This window comes from Musa acuminata, chromosome BXJ2-5 (assembly GCF_036884655.1).
Source record: "Musa acuminata AAA Group cultivar baxijiao chromosome BXJ2-5, Cavendish_Baxijiao_AAA, whole genome shotgun sequence".
Lineage (NCBI taxonomy): Eukaryota > Viridiplantae > Streptophyta > Magnoliopsida > Zingiberales > Musaceae > Musa > Musa acuminata.
The window spans coordinates 2,010,725-2,027,620 of NC_088342.1; the positions used below are offsets into that span (position 1 = coordinate 2,010,725).

General features: G+C 38.0%; 2 protein-coding genes across 16 annotated transcripts; both read left to right on the forward strand.

Moving 5' to 3' along the window:
* Nucleotides 1-1,069: 1,069 nt before the first annotated feature.
* LOC135612083 (heat stress transcription factor A-2b-like) lies at nt 1,070-8,369 on the forward strand. Of its 15 annotated transcripts, none has more exons than XM_065107873.1 (7): nt 1,070-2,298; nt 3,160-5,133; nt 5,225-5,942; nt 6,524-6,627; nt 6,723-7,101; nt 7,222-7,285; nt 7,458-8,369. In XM_065107873.1, the coding sequence occupies exons 1-2, from the start codon at nt 1,993-1,995 to the stop codon at nt 3,934-3,936; spliced, it is 1,083 nt and encodes a 360-aa protein (XP_064963945.1). In that variant the 5' UTR covers nt 1,070-1,992; the 3' UTR covers nt 3,937-5,133; nt 5,225-5,942; nt 6,524-6,627; nt 6,723-7,101; nt 7,222-7,285; nt 7,458-8,369. The 15 variants fall into 15 exon arrangements, with proteins under 15 accessions (XP_064963945.1, XP_064963943.1, XP_064963944.1 ...); XM_065107871.1 differs by having other exon boundaries at nt 6,524-6,599; nt 6,676-7,101; XM_065107872.1 differs by having other exon boundaries at nt 6,524-6,599; nt 6,711-7,101.
* An 890-nt stretch (nt 8,370-9,259) lies between these two features.
* Nucleotides 9,260-14,889, forward strand: LOC135612085 (transmembrane emp24 domain-containing protein p24beta3-like). Its single transcript, XM_065107876.1, has 4 exons — nt 9,260-9,629; nt 11,844-12,030; nt 12,309-12,416; nt 14,588-14,889. Exons 1-4 carry the CDS (start codon nt 9,273-9,275, stop codon nt 14,719-14,721), a joined length of 786 nt encoding a protein of 261 aa, XP_064963948.1. The 5' UTR covers nt 9,260-9,272; the 3' UTR covers nt 14,722-14,889.
* Nucleotides 14,890-16,896: the final 2,007 nt, after the last annotated feature.

A 16,896-nucleotide genomic window follows, 5' to 3' on the forward strand; every position in this document is an offset into this window, starting at 1 on the left:
AAGAATGATACAAGATAGAAGCTGAATGCAGCAATAGGAATCAGAACAAGAATGATGCAGCATACAAACACATGCAAGAAATAGGAATCCCACACAAATGTAGGAGTTTGATGACTTCAAGAAACAACAGGGAACAACCAATATAGAAACTTCTGAGATATTGGCCTCAAATGCAGCAACTCCTATGCTAATCAATGCTGATAATATTATCTACACATTTCTGTAGGTGAATTGCTGTTTATACGTCATGATTATTTGGTACGATGATGAAACAAAGCCATCAAATAGCAGACAAAGATTCTTATAAAACCAATGTTATGATCGATAAGCTAATTAGTTTTAATAGATCAGCTCTGATACTAAATATCATGAGTTTGATAAATTAATTAATTTATCAATGTACCTAAATCATTTATCAAAAATATTTAAATTAATATTAATAATAGTATATTTATTAAATCTTTATAAGTTAATCTTAATCTTATCCACTTAATCGAGATATTATAATCAAACCGTGAAGTTTCTTTTTTCTCTCATTTTCAATTCTATGATTTACTTGGGATGGTAAAGAATAAGATATATGTGATCATAGTCGAATGAAATTAATTGAAAAAAATCATACAGAATTAATTTATAAAATAAAAATATAACATATTATGCTTGATTAGATCAGGAAATATAACATGACATTTTTATTAGTGATTCCAATATGATGTATTGATATGTTTGAATAATAAAATATTAGTATATTATTTAATATATTAATAAAAATTTTAGCATTGATAGTGAAAATAAAATTTATATTTGACATATAAAATAAAATTTTATGTCAGTAGTTGTGTGCCAATGACCTTTCATTAATGTCAAGGGAAACTGTCCCTAACGGTAGTGTTTTGGTATTGCTACGTTTGCCCACCAAGTTCGATTCCAGAAACTTCCTCCCCTTTCCCGTGCTTGGTGGTTGCCAGCCGACAGGATCCCACCTGGTTGGTGCTAGAAGCTTCTAGGACCCACCACACGTGCTCTAGAAACTTCCACTACAGAAGAGGAAAGGGGCTCTTTTTTTGTTTTCTCGGCTCATCCTCGGTCGCGCTCTCCCAGCAACACGGTCCGCCGAGATGCCGCATTTTCTTTGATTCCTTGCAGGAATCTTCCGTCGAATTCGACGCTTTGATTCGCCGGAATCTCTCTCTCTTGGAGTCGTGATGCGCCCTCGTTCGATGAGCTCGACTCGTTCATGCTATGATATCTTGTTAATCCGAAGGAGGAGGATGCGTCTTTGTAGCTCCCTACTGAAGAACTGTTGTTCCCTTTTGTTTCTTTTACTTTGATTTGGTTGCGAGGCTTCAGAGATTCCCGGCTCTGCTTCGTTTAGTTCCCATTCGTCGCATCGAAGTTCCTACTTGTGATTGCTTTCGTCTCTCTTTCGTGCACCCTGTCATCGTTCCGATGGGCCCTTTTCTTTTTCTTTCCTCAATATGTTGTCTCTTCCCCTCTTCATCGATGAACTCGGCTCTTTCATGCTCTGACATCTCGTTATTCTGAAGGAAAAATTGGGTCTTTGTAGCTCCTTTTACTGTTGGTCGTTGTTTTGGTCGTAAAGCTTCAGCATTCCCGATACTGTTTCGTTATATTCCATTCATTACAGCGAAATTTGTTCTCGCTGATTTCCTTGATCTTTGCTGCGGACCAATTTCCCTTTTATTGCTGTTCTATCTGTTGACTCACAGCTTCCCAAGTTCGCAATGTTGTACGTTTTATTGGTTTTATGACCTGGAAAAACCTTCCTTTGCTCCAATCTTGTAGTTAGATTGCCATTGCGAAATCAAAGCACTAACTTTCTTTTTAAACATCCTTTTTCTACAAATTTGGCTGATGTAGGAAGTGTTCTCAAATCTATTTTTTGCTTGGTTGCATTAGCCCTTTCGAGCTTGTAACTTCCTTTCCAAGTTTTCACTAATCTGGCCAACTTTCTTGACATTCTCTTCAACCATGGATCCTAATCTGAACCCAGTGAAAGAGGAACATCAGGAGTTCTCTGATGTATCCGCCTCTTCTACCGATGTCGCCATGGATCCTCCTAAGCCATTGGATGGACTGCACGATGTTGGTCCACCGCCTTTCCTTATGAAGACTTACGAGATAGTTGATGAACCCAGCACCGATCAAGTTGTGTCATGGAGCCCGAGGAACAACAGCTTTGTGGTCTGGAACCCTCACGCATTCGCGATGACTCTGCTCCCAAGATACTTCAAGCACAACAACTTCTCCAGCTTTGTCCGACAACTGAATACCTATGTAAGTATTTCCAATGTGGCTCATTTTATACACCCTTCTAGTTGTCTGCTGTCGAATTCTTAGCTTACTTGGTTTATTCAATATGTTATCTCGTTCATCTGTCGGCATAAATAAATCCATTTTTTTGTGTATAAATAAATCACTCATGGACAAGATGTAATGGTTCAGCAGTATAAAGGACTGTACCCTTTTTTTTATTTTTTTAGAATTAGGTAGGTATTGATGTATCAGCATATGGTACGTTTGTAGAATTTGGATCCATAATGGTACGAGTCAAGTACCCAAACTTGAAAATCTTAATTTTAACACACTTCTAATTCTTCTGTTGCTAATGGTTGCATGTTATATTGAATGTAATTATGTACACCATAAGATTTGATTCCAAGGGCAAGAAAGAGGTAGTCTTTGGTTATGCAGCAACACTTTACCTGCTTCTGCAGCTATCTTCTCATCACTCTCTGCATAAGCACATAGGCGAAGGAGTATTCTTTTAGTTTTATAGTTTTTCTCTTCGGTAATATCTTCTTGTTTATTTCCAGGGTAGGAGAATACTCACAAGTTGCATGTCTCATAAGTTAGAGAAGAAAATATAGAAAGAAGATACACAGAATGACATGGACTCTTCCAGTAGAAACGATTTTGTTTGAGTAACCTATTTTGCTGTTGTGTTTCCATGTTCTTCTGGCACCAGCTATCATGGCTTTTCCTATTAGCTTTTCAGGTATTAAATCTGAGTTGTTTGCTTTTCATGTTTTTGACTGCATAATTATGAGGTTTCATGAGAACAGAATGTCTTTAGATTTCATTGGTCAGAGTTTCCATCTGTTGTTTTGCTTCTTATAACATTGGATATCCATGCAGGGTTTCAGGAAGGTGGATCCAGATAGATGGGAATTTGCTAATGAGGGGTTTCTCAGAGGCCAGAGGCACCTCCTCAAGACCATAAAGAGGAGAAAGCAAGTCTCTTATCCTCCTTTGCAGCAGCAGCCTCTCTCTTCCTTTCTTGAGGTCGGAGAATTTGGGTTGGAAGGGGAAATCAACAGGTTAAAACGTGACAAGCAATTGTTATTGACAGAACTCGTGAAGCTGAGACAGGAGCAGCAGAACACAAGAAACCATCTCAAAGATATGGAAGAGAAGGTACTTGCAACAGAACAGAAACAGCAGCAAATGATGACATTCTTAGCCCGGTTTATGCGGAACCCCAGCTTCCTACAGCAGTTAGTTGAGCAAAAAGAGAGGATTAAAGAGCTTGAAGAGGCCATTTCTAAGAAACGAAGACGACTGATAGATAGAGCTCCTGAGAATGATGATGTGGGCACAAGTGGAAACCCAAAACTGAATATTTCTACTAAAATTGAAGCCGAGGTTATACATGACTCCCATGTGGAGGAGGTCTCAAGTTTGGGTAGTCTGGCTCTAGAGATACAGGAACTGGTCGACAAGAACAATCAAGAACAGTTTGAGCTGCAAGATGTCAAATCAGATGCGGAGCTGAACGATGAATTTTGGGAGGACTTGCTAAATGAAGGGATCGATGGTGAGAAAGGTAGATTTGAAACCGAGTCTGGAGGTAACGAGGTTGTGAATATGTTGGCTGACAAATTAGGCTTTCTTAGTTCCACCAATCCCAGATAGGGTGGCAATTCAATAGTTCGTATCTTGGTTGGAGTCTTTCTACCTTCCCTGCATTGGTTCAATTAATCTAAAGACACCCTTCAGCACATCATTTTCTCATTTCCTACATGGTGATATGGTTCATGTTGTACATCAGAATATGGAAATTTAGGCCCAAATTTCTTACATGGAATAGATTTTGTTGAACCATTCATCGTGATGCCGCATCACATCATCTTTGGGGTCTTCACATGTACCATTATATCATGAAATTCAATTATTTTGTTGCCGTAATCTAGTCAGACCCCTTTCATTGCAGTGCTATTGATTAAACATGGGAGTATCCTCCTCCCATGTTTTATCTGCTCCTAGTTGGCAAAAACTAAATTCTGATGGAAATTGTGATATGTATTTATAGTTGTACTAGGGAGTCAAGGGAAAGATCTTTCTGGTGGAGATTAACTGGATCATTTTTGTTGACATTTCTGGATATCATTATCTGCAATAAGGTTGTTGATTTTGTTAAATATTTAAACCTGTGGTGATTACAAGTTTAGTAGTTTGATAAAATTCAATAATTCAAATTACCACATGTGGACGGACACATAAAAAATAAGGGTGTTTCTGATGGTGCATATTATTTAGATTTTTGGATTGACAAGCATGCCAACTCATGTGTCTCATGAACTCAGAAACATGACACTGCTAAGCTTCAATATATACCAGTCTTACATAGCATCGATTTGGTACAACTTTCAAACAGGCAAACAGAACAATTTGCATATTGTTGTCCAGGCAGATGAGCAGGAATTCCTAAGCTGAGAGACTACCATGACGAGGGAGGGGGAGTGTTCGCATGCTTCCAACTGAATGATGCAACAGAAGCATAGGTTGTGTGACCTACCACTTCATCTCTGGGGACTGCATCAGATATTTCTTTCAGGTCTTCGCTTGTGAGCTTCACTTTCAGAAGTGACAACATTGTCATCCAAGTTCTTGAACTTGGTTGTACCTGATATTATTCACAACATCAGGTGCCAGACAAATATGTGTAATATACCAGTGCATAATGGCATCATGAATTTATCTGTGCAGCAACCAGAGGATCATAACCCAGCAAAAAATGCTTGATATGTCAGAACTGAGATTCCTGAACAAAATATAATCTTCTTCTTCAAGCAGAGGGAGGACATGACCTTTGATTTTAGTATAAAACAGGTATTCCGGTCTCTTTCATTGATTCTGATTTTTGAACAGAAAATCTAATCTGAAACACCACTGATGGTAGGTTTTTCTGTAAACTTACCAGGGATAGGAGCCACATCATCTCCTTGGCGAAGGAGCTAAGCCAGAGCCAGTCGTGCAGGTGTACAGTGATGCTTCACAACCAACTTCTCTAATCCTCTAAGAGTCTCTTGTTCTTTTCCAAGTTTTCTCCAGTGAACCTTGGATGCCAATTCTGAGAGAAATTCATGGATGGTTATCAGTTGACAGGCTGTTCTTATAGCACTGAAACATCATTCAAGTATGACAATACATCTTTAGTACAAAAACCTAACTTCATCAAAATCTAGAATCAAAGTTCGAAAAAGATTAATTTATGTCAAATTCTCTACCGGATATGAATCCTGAGGTAAGCTTTCAGCATCTCCTTTGCCAGCCAAGAATCCGTGACCGATAGGACCGTATGGAACAATTCCAATGCCAAGTTCCCTGTGTTTCAACAATCATCACAAACACTATATCAGATAACCTTGAAGAAGGTATGCAAACAAACAATCAGGCAAACTGAATGACTTCCTCTGTTGATACATCTTCGTACTAAAGATGGAGGAGGCATGATACTGAATTTTCATGTGTTATTTGCCCCTTTTTTGTACATCAGTGAATGAGATGATCGTGGTGCTCCAGGTGCAATTAAGTTATTAGGTGAAGCTGATACATATTCTTACATCCTTTTCCAGGGATTTCCACTAACAATGTTTCAAGGATCACCTTGTGCAGTGCTTATCACTTGATAAATTCAGGTGAACCTGTCCTCTTGTTGTTCTTTTGTCTTCTCATCATCATATGGATGTGCATGGGTCACAAAGAAATTGGCATTACAAGTACAATACATTACTCTTCCAAAATGCCAGCAAAGTTGTGTATCAATCAACTCTGAGCGCAACCAAAAATAATCTCATACCTGCAAACTGGGATAATTTCTTCCTCAATATCCTGAGACCAGAGAGACCACTCGATCCGCACTGCACTTATGGGATGCACAGTGTGGGAATGCTGAATCATCTCCAAGAGATCCAAGTAGAAAGAGAGGTGTATGTGGATCAGTAGTTTCATCTACAACATGAAGCTACTACTAAGTTAAATCTCACATGCACCGTGAAGTTTGATTTTATGCTATATTTAGATTTTATCAGGGATGTCAAGTCTTAAGGGAGGAAGATCGTTCGGTATAAGCAGACGCATGACCCTTTGTCATGCAATCATGCATGAAGTTGTCCATCTGCTATGGTGTTATTTTTTTGTTTTGCTTCTGTGACCCGAGTATTTATGTTTTAGTAGGAAGATCGCGTGTGTGTTACTAATTCGTTTTCTCACTTTGCAGGTCCTATGTGACTACAAAGGTCATGGGAAGGTTGATCTTTTGTGAGCAGGTATCACAAGGATGTTGAATGGCTTTGGTAAATCCAACTAACTCCATGACAATTGGTCTGTCTGTTACACAAATAGAGATCTTCTAGCTTTTGTTACTTACAGTTTCCTCGATTGGCACCATCTTGTCGCGATGAAAGCTCTCGTTTCAGCAAGCCCGTATATGTTGAAGGTGTCGAAGAAGGTGATGCCACTCTCAAAAGCATGCTTGATGATGGACATCCCAACCTCAGTCACTCACTGGTGCATTGAATATCCCACTGAGACCCATGAATCCAAATCCTAGCTTCGACACCTGCATGAAAATAAATGAAGCAAAAAGAGAAGATTGCCCAAGAGATCAACATTAACATCATGCAGGAAGCATCTCCCTTCAGCTTATCAGAGAAGGTGTGATCTCTAGTCCTTGGGAACCCAACTTCACTCTGGGGGGTCTGAATCTTGTCCTGCAACTCCATTTTTAGTCACTGAATGATTCCTCAGCTACAGATTGATGATGCCACACTATATATATTTATATATAGGACAAAGGTACTGCTGGTACGGTTAGCATTAAAATATTTCAAGGAAACTCAAAATTTCTATTATACTGTTATTTCTTTATTAAAATGTATTAAGTTATTTGAAGTGTTGCATTTGTTTTATTGCAAGAATGTTTTAAAGACTGAAGTTTTATGCTTCCTACATCATCTTTTGGCTGTCGGCAACCAATACAGTGCGTCTTCCTCGCAATCATCCTCATTTGTTTTTTGTTTAGATGTTCTTCTTTTCTAGTGTTCATAAATCTGCATCAACCTCTTTATGATCCTTAAGAAATTGTCAAGTTTATGTTAAATAATTTTTTTCTTCTTAATTTTAATCGGATTAAATTTTTTTTTTTTTTTTAGTTTTCACTCAACAGGAATAAGAGGCAGGCAAGAAATGACTTGTAAGAGAGTTGTCTGACCTGTTCCAGCGAGCTCATGGCCTCTGTAACCATCCATTAACGAGGCTGCCATGGCCATGAATTCAAAGATCACATTGGAAGGACGGAATTTTCTGGTGATTGACTTCAACAAGCTGTAATCTACCACATGCAGCTCAATCAAATCACAAGTAGCACAAGTGTGTTGCTAACAAAAGTGCATCAGTGCAGCAGACTGTAAGCAATATTGTCTTTGGAGGATCTAGAATTGCTGGTGATCGACTTCAACAAGCTGTAATCTACCACATGCAGCTCAATCAAATCACAAGTAGCACAAGTGTGTTACTAACAAAAGTGCATCAGTGCAGCGGACTGTAAGCAGTATTGTATTTGGAGGATCCTAGAATTTGTTGGTGCCTCTCATAATGTGTTCTTTGGCATTGAGCAGACTGTAAGCAATATTGTCTTTGGAGGATCCTAGAATTGCTGGTGATTGACTTCAACAAGCTGTAATCTACCACATGCAGCTCAATCAAATCACAAGTAGCACAAGTGTGTTACTAACAAAAGTGCATCAGTGCAGCGGACTGTAAGCAATATTGTATTTGGAGGATCCTAGAATTTGTTGGTGCCTCTCATAACGTGTTCTTTGGCATTGAGCAGACTGTAAGCAATCTTGTCTTTGGAGAACACTAGAATGTGTTGGTGCCTGTCATGAGGTGTTTCTTGACATTGTGAATTCATCAGTCTGGAGCAATAATTTGCATAGATTCATCAGTAAAATGATACTTCTCTTGAAGAACTATTAACATAATTACATTTGAGATTGCAAGTTAGGTTGAAATAATTAGGTAAGTTGTATATACAGTTTGTGTTGTAGAAACTAGATTATTGAGGTGAATGTGTTGAATTATTGAGGATGACAAATTAATTTTTTTCTTGAACAATTAGATGTACTTTCGATAGAGATGAAGGATGATAGAGAACTTACAAATATCATAGTTAGAATATGTAAGATAATTAAATATTAGTGGTGAGACTTGAGTTACCTTAACCATCAAACTATAACTAAATAAATAGTCATAAGTTACATTCACCTGACATTTTCTCATATACTCTCCATCATATATACCCCTCTCAAGTTGAATATATCACTTTAAACTTATATAAAAAAACCAAAATAATCTAACTTCATTCAGTTTATATTTTTTAAATAATTATAAAAATGATCTTCGTATCATCGCCTTTTGTCATACTAATCATTGGGCATTCCTTACGTAATACGATCATCAATTTTAGTATTTTCGCCCCTCTTATACTCAGCTTACTCTACCTCTTATCCCATATTATCTATCCCTTGTCATGACTTTCGTCGTATGGGATTTTTCCTTCTTTCTCTTTGTGTGACTCAACGTGTTAAGTATCGTTTATGTTTTTTTTCCGAACTACTTTACTTTCTTAATTGATAAAAAATAAAAGATAAAAGGGTAAAGTATGAGAAAAGTTGACGAATGTTCTAATGTTGATAATTAACGATGCATAAGGAGAGTATGATGCTCGACCTCTTAAAGATAATTGGTCCAACCAATTGGTGGTGGTGAGAGCCATTTATAAGATTATATCAAATAGAGACACCGTTTAAAAAAAAAAGAAAAAGAAAACAATAATTGCGAAAAAAATCTTTAAAAAATAGGTTTTTTTTAGGAAAATCGTCTAAGAATATTATGATATTATAAATAACAATTACGGAAACGTTGGGGGACTAATTCACGAAAACGCTCGAACAAACACAAATACGATGAATGAAACGCCTCACGAGCTCGATCGAGGGCTTTCCAAACCCTACGGCTGGAAGAACCGGATCGAAGGAGAAATCCCCACGAAAAGAGGGAGAAGAGAGGGGAAACGGGATCGAGATCAAGCTTGGCGTTCAATGGAGAGGACGAGGAGATCGGTCGGACTCGCGGAGGTCTTCTTGATCCTCGGGCTCCTTGCGACCGTACCCTGCCGTCTCTCCGCTCTGTCCGTCACTGTCAACGACGTGGAGTGCGTCTACGAGTTCGTCCTCTACGAAGGCGATACCGTCTCGGGCAATTTCGTTGTCGTGGATCACGATATCTTTTGGAGCTCCGATCACCCTGGCATCGATCTTGTCGTGAGTTCATCCGATTTCTCTTTGCATTAAGGGTTTCAATTTTTATTTTTCTTCTGAGGTTTATGCGATTGGAGGTCAACATCAGGCTGCCTTGACTGAGATCTAATCATTGGTTTCTCAAATCTTAAAATTTGCTGATATTTCGCTTTATTTTGTAGAAAGTTCAAATCTTTTCATGTCTCAATACTTTGTTTCTTCTAGTTCTGGACATGTTCTTGAGCTGCTTGTATACTCCTGTTCGCTTCTTGTATTGCTAAAAATGAGTCCTTGATGCAGAGGATGCCCTCTTTTTTCATTGAATAAGAAAGGAAATCCCTTTCTTGTGAGAAAGGAAAATATTTTTTTCCAAAAGACAAGTAAATCTTTAATTTAAAAACCATGCTTAGTGACTTTTGCATCCAGCCCTCATCTCTCCCCACATTTACCATGGCTTGATGCACATACTTGATAGCAGGCTTAGTGCTGCGTATCCTCCCTGTTCATCTCTAAACTATGCATTTGAAGTATCTAGGATGATAGTTGAATAGTCCTAGGATCTAAAGGTTAATTTGATCTACGCAACTTGAATTTGAAGCATGCTTTATGGATACAGTTGCATGTTTCTGTGTAATCTGCATGCAGATGGTTGCATAGACTGGCTATGTAGTTTGACAAAATCAAGACTTTTCAACATACATGGCTTAAAATGCCACCTGTACTGGTTGGTATGGGTCAGTGTTTACTGGTAAAACAGCCAGTTGGGATGCAGACTATGTAATTTTGTCCAATTCGATCTGGCATGGGTTGGACAGTCTGGTAAGCCACTTTACAAGGGCTGTAAGCTGGTCCATACCTGGTTATGGTATCATTCTTTTTCTTTTTTCATTTCTAACATTTGTTGCAGTTTCTTTTTCTTTGTTTTCTTGTTTCTTCTCTTTTTCTCTTTTCTGTTAGAGTCCCTTCCCTCTCCTTTGCCTGATCTTCCTTCCTACTCTGTCACATCACTGCTATCTCCTCCTACTTGTCTGGCTGATTGCCTCCTTATATCAAGTGTTGATATATCAATGCACACTGGTACCATACTGATATGGGTGCCAGTTCGATATGTATAGGACCAAGATTTTATTCCTTGTGCATATGTATTAACCTTTTTTTTAATTAAAAGGTACTTCCCACCACAATAATCTTGAAGTTACGTTGAAGAAGTGGACCTAATTACTATTCGTCAGAGCTTTAAGTTATCCTGCACAGTTTTGCCTACTTTTTTTATTTTTTGGCTAACATTCCTTGCTTGTCATCCTTCATAATATGTGACATTGTAACCTAAAGGCCCAATAAAATGGATACTTCCATAAACTAATTATTTATCAAAGAAATTGGTATCTTGAATATGAACACTGATCTACATGAAGTTGGTAGGTGTATTTTATTCTTATTATTAGTTATAGGTGAGTAGTATGAGATGCTAGCGAGTAAATTAACTAGCCTTTCTGGTTACCCTTTATAATATAATTGAGTGGTGTTGATGTTCTGAAAGTTTTTCTGCTCTCAATTTGGATTAGCCAGTCTGACTGGTATCTGTTAAAGTCAATCCATGACAGCCCAAAAGAAAATACATATATGGGAATCATGAAAAGAAAAGAAAGCACATTTGACTGATCCAAGACATTGGTGTAAGAGAAGAATAAATAAACCTGTTATATATGGGAATCCTCTATCTTCTATCAAAGAGCCTGCTGGATCATTTGAAGCCTCTGAGTAAAAAGAAGTGGATAATAGAGAGCGGGAGATGGACACTCTTTTAAGTTCTTTATATTTTACAAAACTGAATAATTGTACTTTAACTTTCTGAAACAGGTCTTTAAAATTAAACAAACCATGAACAAGTTGACATGATTGCTATCTTATATTATGTTTAATTTTGTAACATTTCACTTTTCTTTAACAAAATTTTGCAAAAGTTCTTTTCTTCAATCTGTATCATTCTTTTGATCGTTGTTGCGGATTCTTTTCTGTAGAAGGTCAACATTTTTAAGGTGCACAAGAAAATTAATCTTTAGATCATAATCTGCATGTTGGTGTTGCTTTTGTTCTCACTCACTGGTTCGACTGTTCAAGCTATGTTCCATCATCATGCATGACTCCATTTTTATATGGAATTTGTTGTTTATATCTTTTTTTTGGGGTAAGATTGTAGTACTTGATTGTTACTGAAATATATCAAAATGTTTGTAGGTGACATCACCAGCTGGTAACACTGTGCATTCCTTGAAGGGAACTTCTGGTGACAAGTTTGAGTTCAAGGCTCCAAGAGGTGGAATGTACAAGTTCTGCTTTCATAATCCAAACAGAACACCAGAGACTGTCTCCTTTTACATTCATGTAGGCCATATTCCAAACGAACATGACCTAGCCAAAGATGGTTAGTAACAATAAACTTGGAGCCAGAAACTTATCTGCTTCTAGTTAAATGTTGATGATCTTATAAATTATTTCCTAGAAGTTTTCACTGAGACAATATGTTGGAGGATCTTAACTAATTAATTGAGCAAAATTGGTGAACCATTACTTTTGTTATACCTATTTTGTGAAACAAAAATATTATCACGCTAGAGTGATATCTGTCATATATATGGTAAATGTTGTATTCTGTCAATTTCATTTTCTTTAGCTAAATGTTTATAACTAATCCCACCGCAGAGCATCTAAACCCAATTAATGTGAAAATTGCGGAGCTTAGAGAAGCATTGGAGTCTGTCACAGCAGAACAACGTTATCTAAAAGCACGTGAAGCTCGTCATCGCCACAGTAAGCTAAATTATCTAATTTATATACTTTGTTGAATAGATTATTACAGAAATTGATTACCCATGAACTCAATAGTTTGTAGATGTTAATAATATTTTTTTTTGTTGATGCAAATCATGTTCCAAATGTTTTGTTGTTCCTAAACATTCAAGCTTTTTGGTTCTTAGCGTCCACAGAAAACAAATATCTTTTGAAATCTCAAAAAAAAAAAAGAACTTAGGGGAAAACCCTAAAAAAACTCTAGAAAGAATTATTTTAAAGGAAAAAAGAAAGATAGAATACTGGTTGTTTGGAAAATCTGAGTGCTCCAGTCATGTACAGCTGTCCAGATAGTTTTGTTGCGACTGTGAACACACTTGGTCTTATTCTATGGCACTCTTTTCTATTTCTTCAAACAACAAAATGAAAACAATGTTTGCACTTGTTTTTAGTTTTCATTCTTAAAAACTGCAAGTTAAAATGTAACTTAAACACACATCTAGAAGCATAATTTTGGTCTTATTACATCATGATTCTATTACATATATATTGTATCCTATTGTATTATAAGTTATCTTATACATGTTATTGCTGCTAGCTACCCACTGTGTTCTTCCCAAACCACTGGACTAGCCAAACCCACCATTATGGTCTGTCTACTTTCTTTCTCTGAGACATGTCCAAGTTAACTCAACCAAATTAATTGTATCCTGAAAATATAAACAAACTGTACTTTGTTCTTGTAACAGAAAGTAGGGAACTTTTCAGAGAAAACAACCAAACAGGCTATGCTCATTGGAAATCTGAAATCTAGATATCAACAAGTAACAAAATTTTATTAAGCTGATGCATGTTCTACTACCTCCCATATCCATTCCGATAAAAGTCATCACATTGATATGGTTCTTGTTAGATGATAGCTTCGTAGTCTTGGTTTTTCTTATCAAAGTTTAAAAGACCCTGGTTATTTACTTTATTCTTTTAAATGTAAGCGCTGGAAGTATGAGATTCTAGATGGTAGCCACTTGTCCTTAAAATTGCTGGCTTCTTATAATAAGATGTTATAGGAGACTAGGATGCTAAGGGGCTTGTATTTTTCCGTCAACATGTACTTCTCATTCCTGATCTCCTCCATGACTGAGTTAAGAGGTAGAAGCATGTTATATCAAAGGATCTTAAAAGCAAAAGTATCTACTTGGTTGTAACAAGAAAGTAATGCTCTACCTTTTTGCTCCTTTTGCAGCTCATCTGATGTGAAAATGCCTATTCTTTCTTTCAGATCATTCCTTTTTTTTTTCTTGTGGGGTTTTGGGATGTGTGTGTTTATGGTGGGGTTTGGGGTGCGGTGTATAAGTGTTCTTTTTTTTTTTGAAGTGTTTGTTTTTGCCTTTCCGGCTTTATTGTTTTTTAGGCATCAGTTTCCTATCCTGTTAGTGAACATTCAAGATTCACCAAATACATGCTCTTTCATCCACTTTTTGTCTTCGTTGTTGGCTTTCAATTTTTCTTAAATAGGATACTTTTGTTAGTTTTCTGGAGTTCTTTCTTTTAGGCAGTGTTATGTTTTCTTTTTGGGGACTTCTTTTTCTTGTTATGTCGGAATAATTCAGAAATGAATACAGTTCAACTCAAGAGGAATATGAAAATCCACTCAGTTTCATTTTACTTCTACTAAAAACACAGAGCTTAAAGATATGTTAGAAAGGTCAGATAATATTCAAGAGGACCAAAGATCCATTTAGAGAAATGGGTGAAAGTAAAAAAGGGAAACACTACTACCACACATGAACAATGAAATATATGCTTCTTTTGGGACTTTACTGGTCCACACTTCACAGGATGCATAGTTCATCTTTGTTAACAGACAGTAGTAACGTTCTTTCTGTATGCTTCCAACTTATTATTTCTCTTTGGATTTTGATCGTTTGTGGGTTCTTGAAAGAACTTTTCATTTGATGGTCAGCGATAGTTGATTGACCAGTTTTATCTATATTGCAAATTTTAAGTCATTTTTACCATTTCACTAACTTTTGGTAAAGATGCAGTTACTATTTATTATCGACTTGAAATGAAAGAGGCGTTTGTTATCACTTGCTGTAAATAAATAGTTGGAATCTCAGAGACGATAATTCCATAGTGCAAGTGAGTGCTTGGTAGTTATCCTACTTGTCTAATTATATCTTTCAACACAGCAAATGAGAGCACCAGAAGGCGCCTTACCGTCTACACATTGACCGAGTACTTGGTGCTGGCTTGTGCAAGTGGGCTTCAGGTTGTGTACATCCGACGCTTGTTCAACAAATCAGTGGCATACAACAGGGTGTAGACTTCGACCTCAGTCTTAGTTGCCGGTCTTGTTCTAGGGCTTGTCCCAGAGGGTCCATATCTATCTTTCTTTTAGAAGTGAGTAGTGAGAAACTGATGGTACATTCCATTGTATTCTCTAAGACCGAACTAATTATATCATATGGTTTATCGTTTCTGTTCTCTTGTATGTTTGTGTTTAATAATTTCTCAGTTAAAATGCTTTACTTTTAGCAAAAGATTGCCAGACATTTACATTATTGTATTCATCTGATTGTGATTAATTATATCTTCTCAGAATGATCGGCACCCAAAAATGTGATGTGATACTTACTATATCTATCATTTGGAGTCGTTCCACTCTCTTAGATTTGGGTAAAGGCATGATTTAAATTCGATGTCATACTCATCTGCTAGCTCTAATGTTAAGAGTAGTCTTTCTCTGCTCTTAGTGAAGGTGGTGGTGCTTTGTGTCTTTAGCACAAAGAAACATTGACTGCCGTGCACCCTTATCTCTTGTCTGCCGATCATGCCGTCATTGTTTTGGTCATATTACGCTCTATGGATAGATTGGTACGTAAAAGCAACTGCCAAGCTGCCTCCTCCCGACAAGCCGTCGTTACAATGAGCTACGGCGGCGAGAACGGCGAGGATGTTTTGAGGCGTTCGATTGGACGGCGGCGAGGTGGCCGAAAGCGACTGTAGCCCTTCTCGTCTCCGTTGGAGGGCGCGGTTGGCGTAACAAAGGAACAGACTGCGAAACCCATAGCCATTCCCACGATATAGACCTTGTTCTTCGATGCACCCATGGCAGACGAACCAACATCTGGAAAACAGAGATTTTGGAGCTTGATTCAGATGACGGTGGCAGCTTCAGGTTCTTATGGGGCACCCACACCATCGCACACACAGAGAGAGAGAGAGAGAGAGAGAGAGAGAGAGAGGATGGTGCACCCACACCATCGCATGGTGGCACCTTCTTAGGTGGCTGTGGCGACTGGGGGAGGAAGAAGATGGGGAGAGGAAACTCGAAGGAATGAGCTATATTAGTTTGGTATGCAATGTATACTGACTGAGGAATTAAGAGTTGTAGTTTCAGAACCAAAGACAACACTGAACCAAAGACATGGCCATGACAAGGCAGAGTTAGGGGAGAAAAGCCATAGTAGCTAAACATTGTCGACATACTGCCTCTTTTACCTCGTAAAGGATACACTAACAGACATCCATGTTGTCTCATGAGAGAGAACCGTGAAGACCTCATCTAATCACGCATCTATACATTGTTCTTGTGAAGTGAGCAGGTGAAGAGGTTCTTATACTTACATTGTCTCCATCTTGTCTTGTCCTATATTTCATGTAGGAGATTGCTATGCCTGTCGATGGGGAAGAAGTGAAGCTGTCGCAGCATGACCTAGCAATGACTAACCCTTGATGAACACACCAAGTCATTCAAAGTTAGATCATGCTGGCAGCTTCACTCATTCCCCTGGGCACGTCTCAATGATCTTAATCTGATGAAAATATTATAGCTCCAAAAGGTCAAGAAGAAAACAGAAAGAAAGATCAAAGCGATGAAAAGCTTAAGAGTCAGAAAAAGAATTACCAGCTACAGAGAGAATGCAGAAGAGAGGAGAAACCAAGAAGAAGCATCAAACAAAGGTAAAGAAGCATCATTTCCTTGTGGAGGAAGTCGATAGGAATATGTCACGCTCTTAAGACCCACCGACTGGATTTATAGAGGGAAGACTCAAGTGATGGGTTGGTGGGTGCAAGTAAAGATCCCCCCCCCCTCCCCCTCCCCCTCCCTCCCCACCTAAGGGACATCTAAGCCAAAGCTAAAAGTAAGATGAGACTAGAGGAAGAGGGAGTGAGAGAGAGAACAGCTGTCATACAGGTTTTGTGTGTAAGGGTTTAGGGTTACAGCCTTCCAGTACTGCTATGTATATAGATAGGGGGCATTAGGGTTGCAGGCTGCAGGGCGGAGTCCATCACCAAAGGGTTGACGACGGTCATACAAATGACTGTCAAATATATGCATGGAGGACATAAGACTAACGAATATATGCTGTGTAATAGCTTCTACATGTCGACATATTACGTACCTTTGTGCATCAGGTGGGGTTTTAGCTCCTCTTGAACTCTTCTTAGGCTTCTAATCTAAGAATGACTTCGACGAAGAGAATGATAAAAAGAT

Bases quoted from the DNA above. Each gene is read 5' to 3' on its own strand.
- LOC135612083 (XM_065107862.1), top strand. From the start codon at position 1,993: ATGGATCCTAATCTGAACCCAGTGAAAGAGGAACATCAGGAGTTCTCT. The intron at 2,299-3,159 runs GTAAGTATTTCC...ATATCCATGCAG, and splicing joins TCCGACAACTGAATACCTAT to GGTTTCAGGAAGGTGGATCC.
- LOC135612085 (XM_065107876.1), top strand. From the start codon at position 9,273: ATGAATGAAACGCCTCACGAGCTCGATCGAGGGCTTTCCAAACCCTAC. The intron at 12,031-12,308 runs GTTAGTAACAAT...ATCCCACCGCAG, and splicing joins ACATGACCTAGCCAAAGATG to AGCATCTAAACCCAATTAAT. The intron at 12,417-14,587 runs GTAAGCTAAATT...CTTTCAACACAG, and splicing joins TGAAGCTCGTCATCGCCACA to CAAATGAGAGCACCAGAAGG.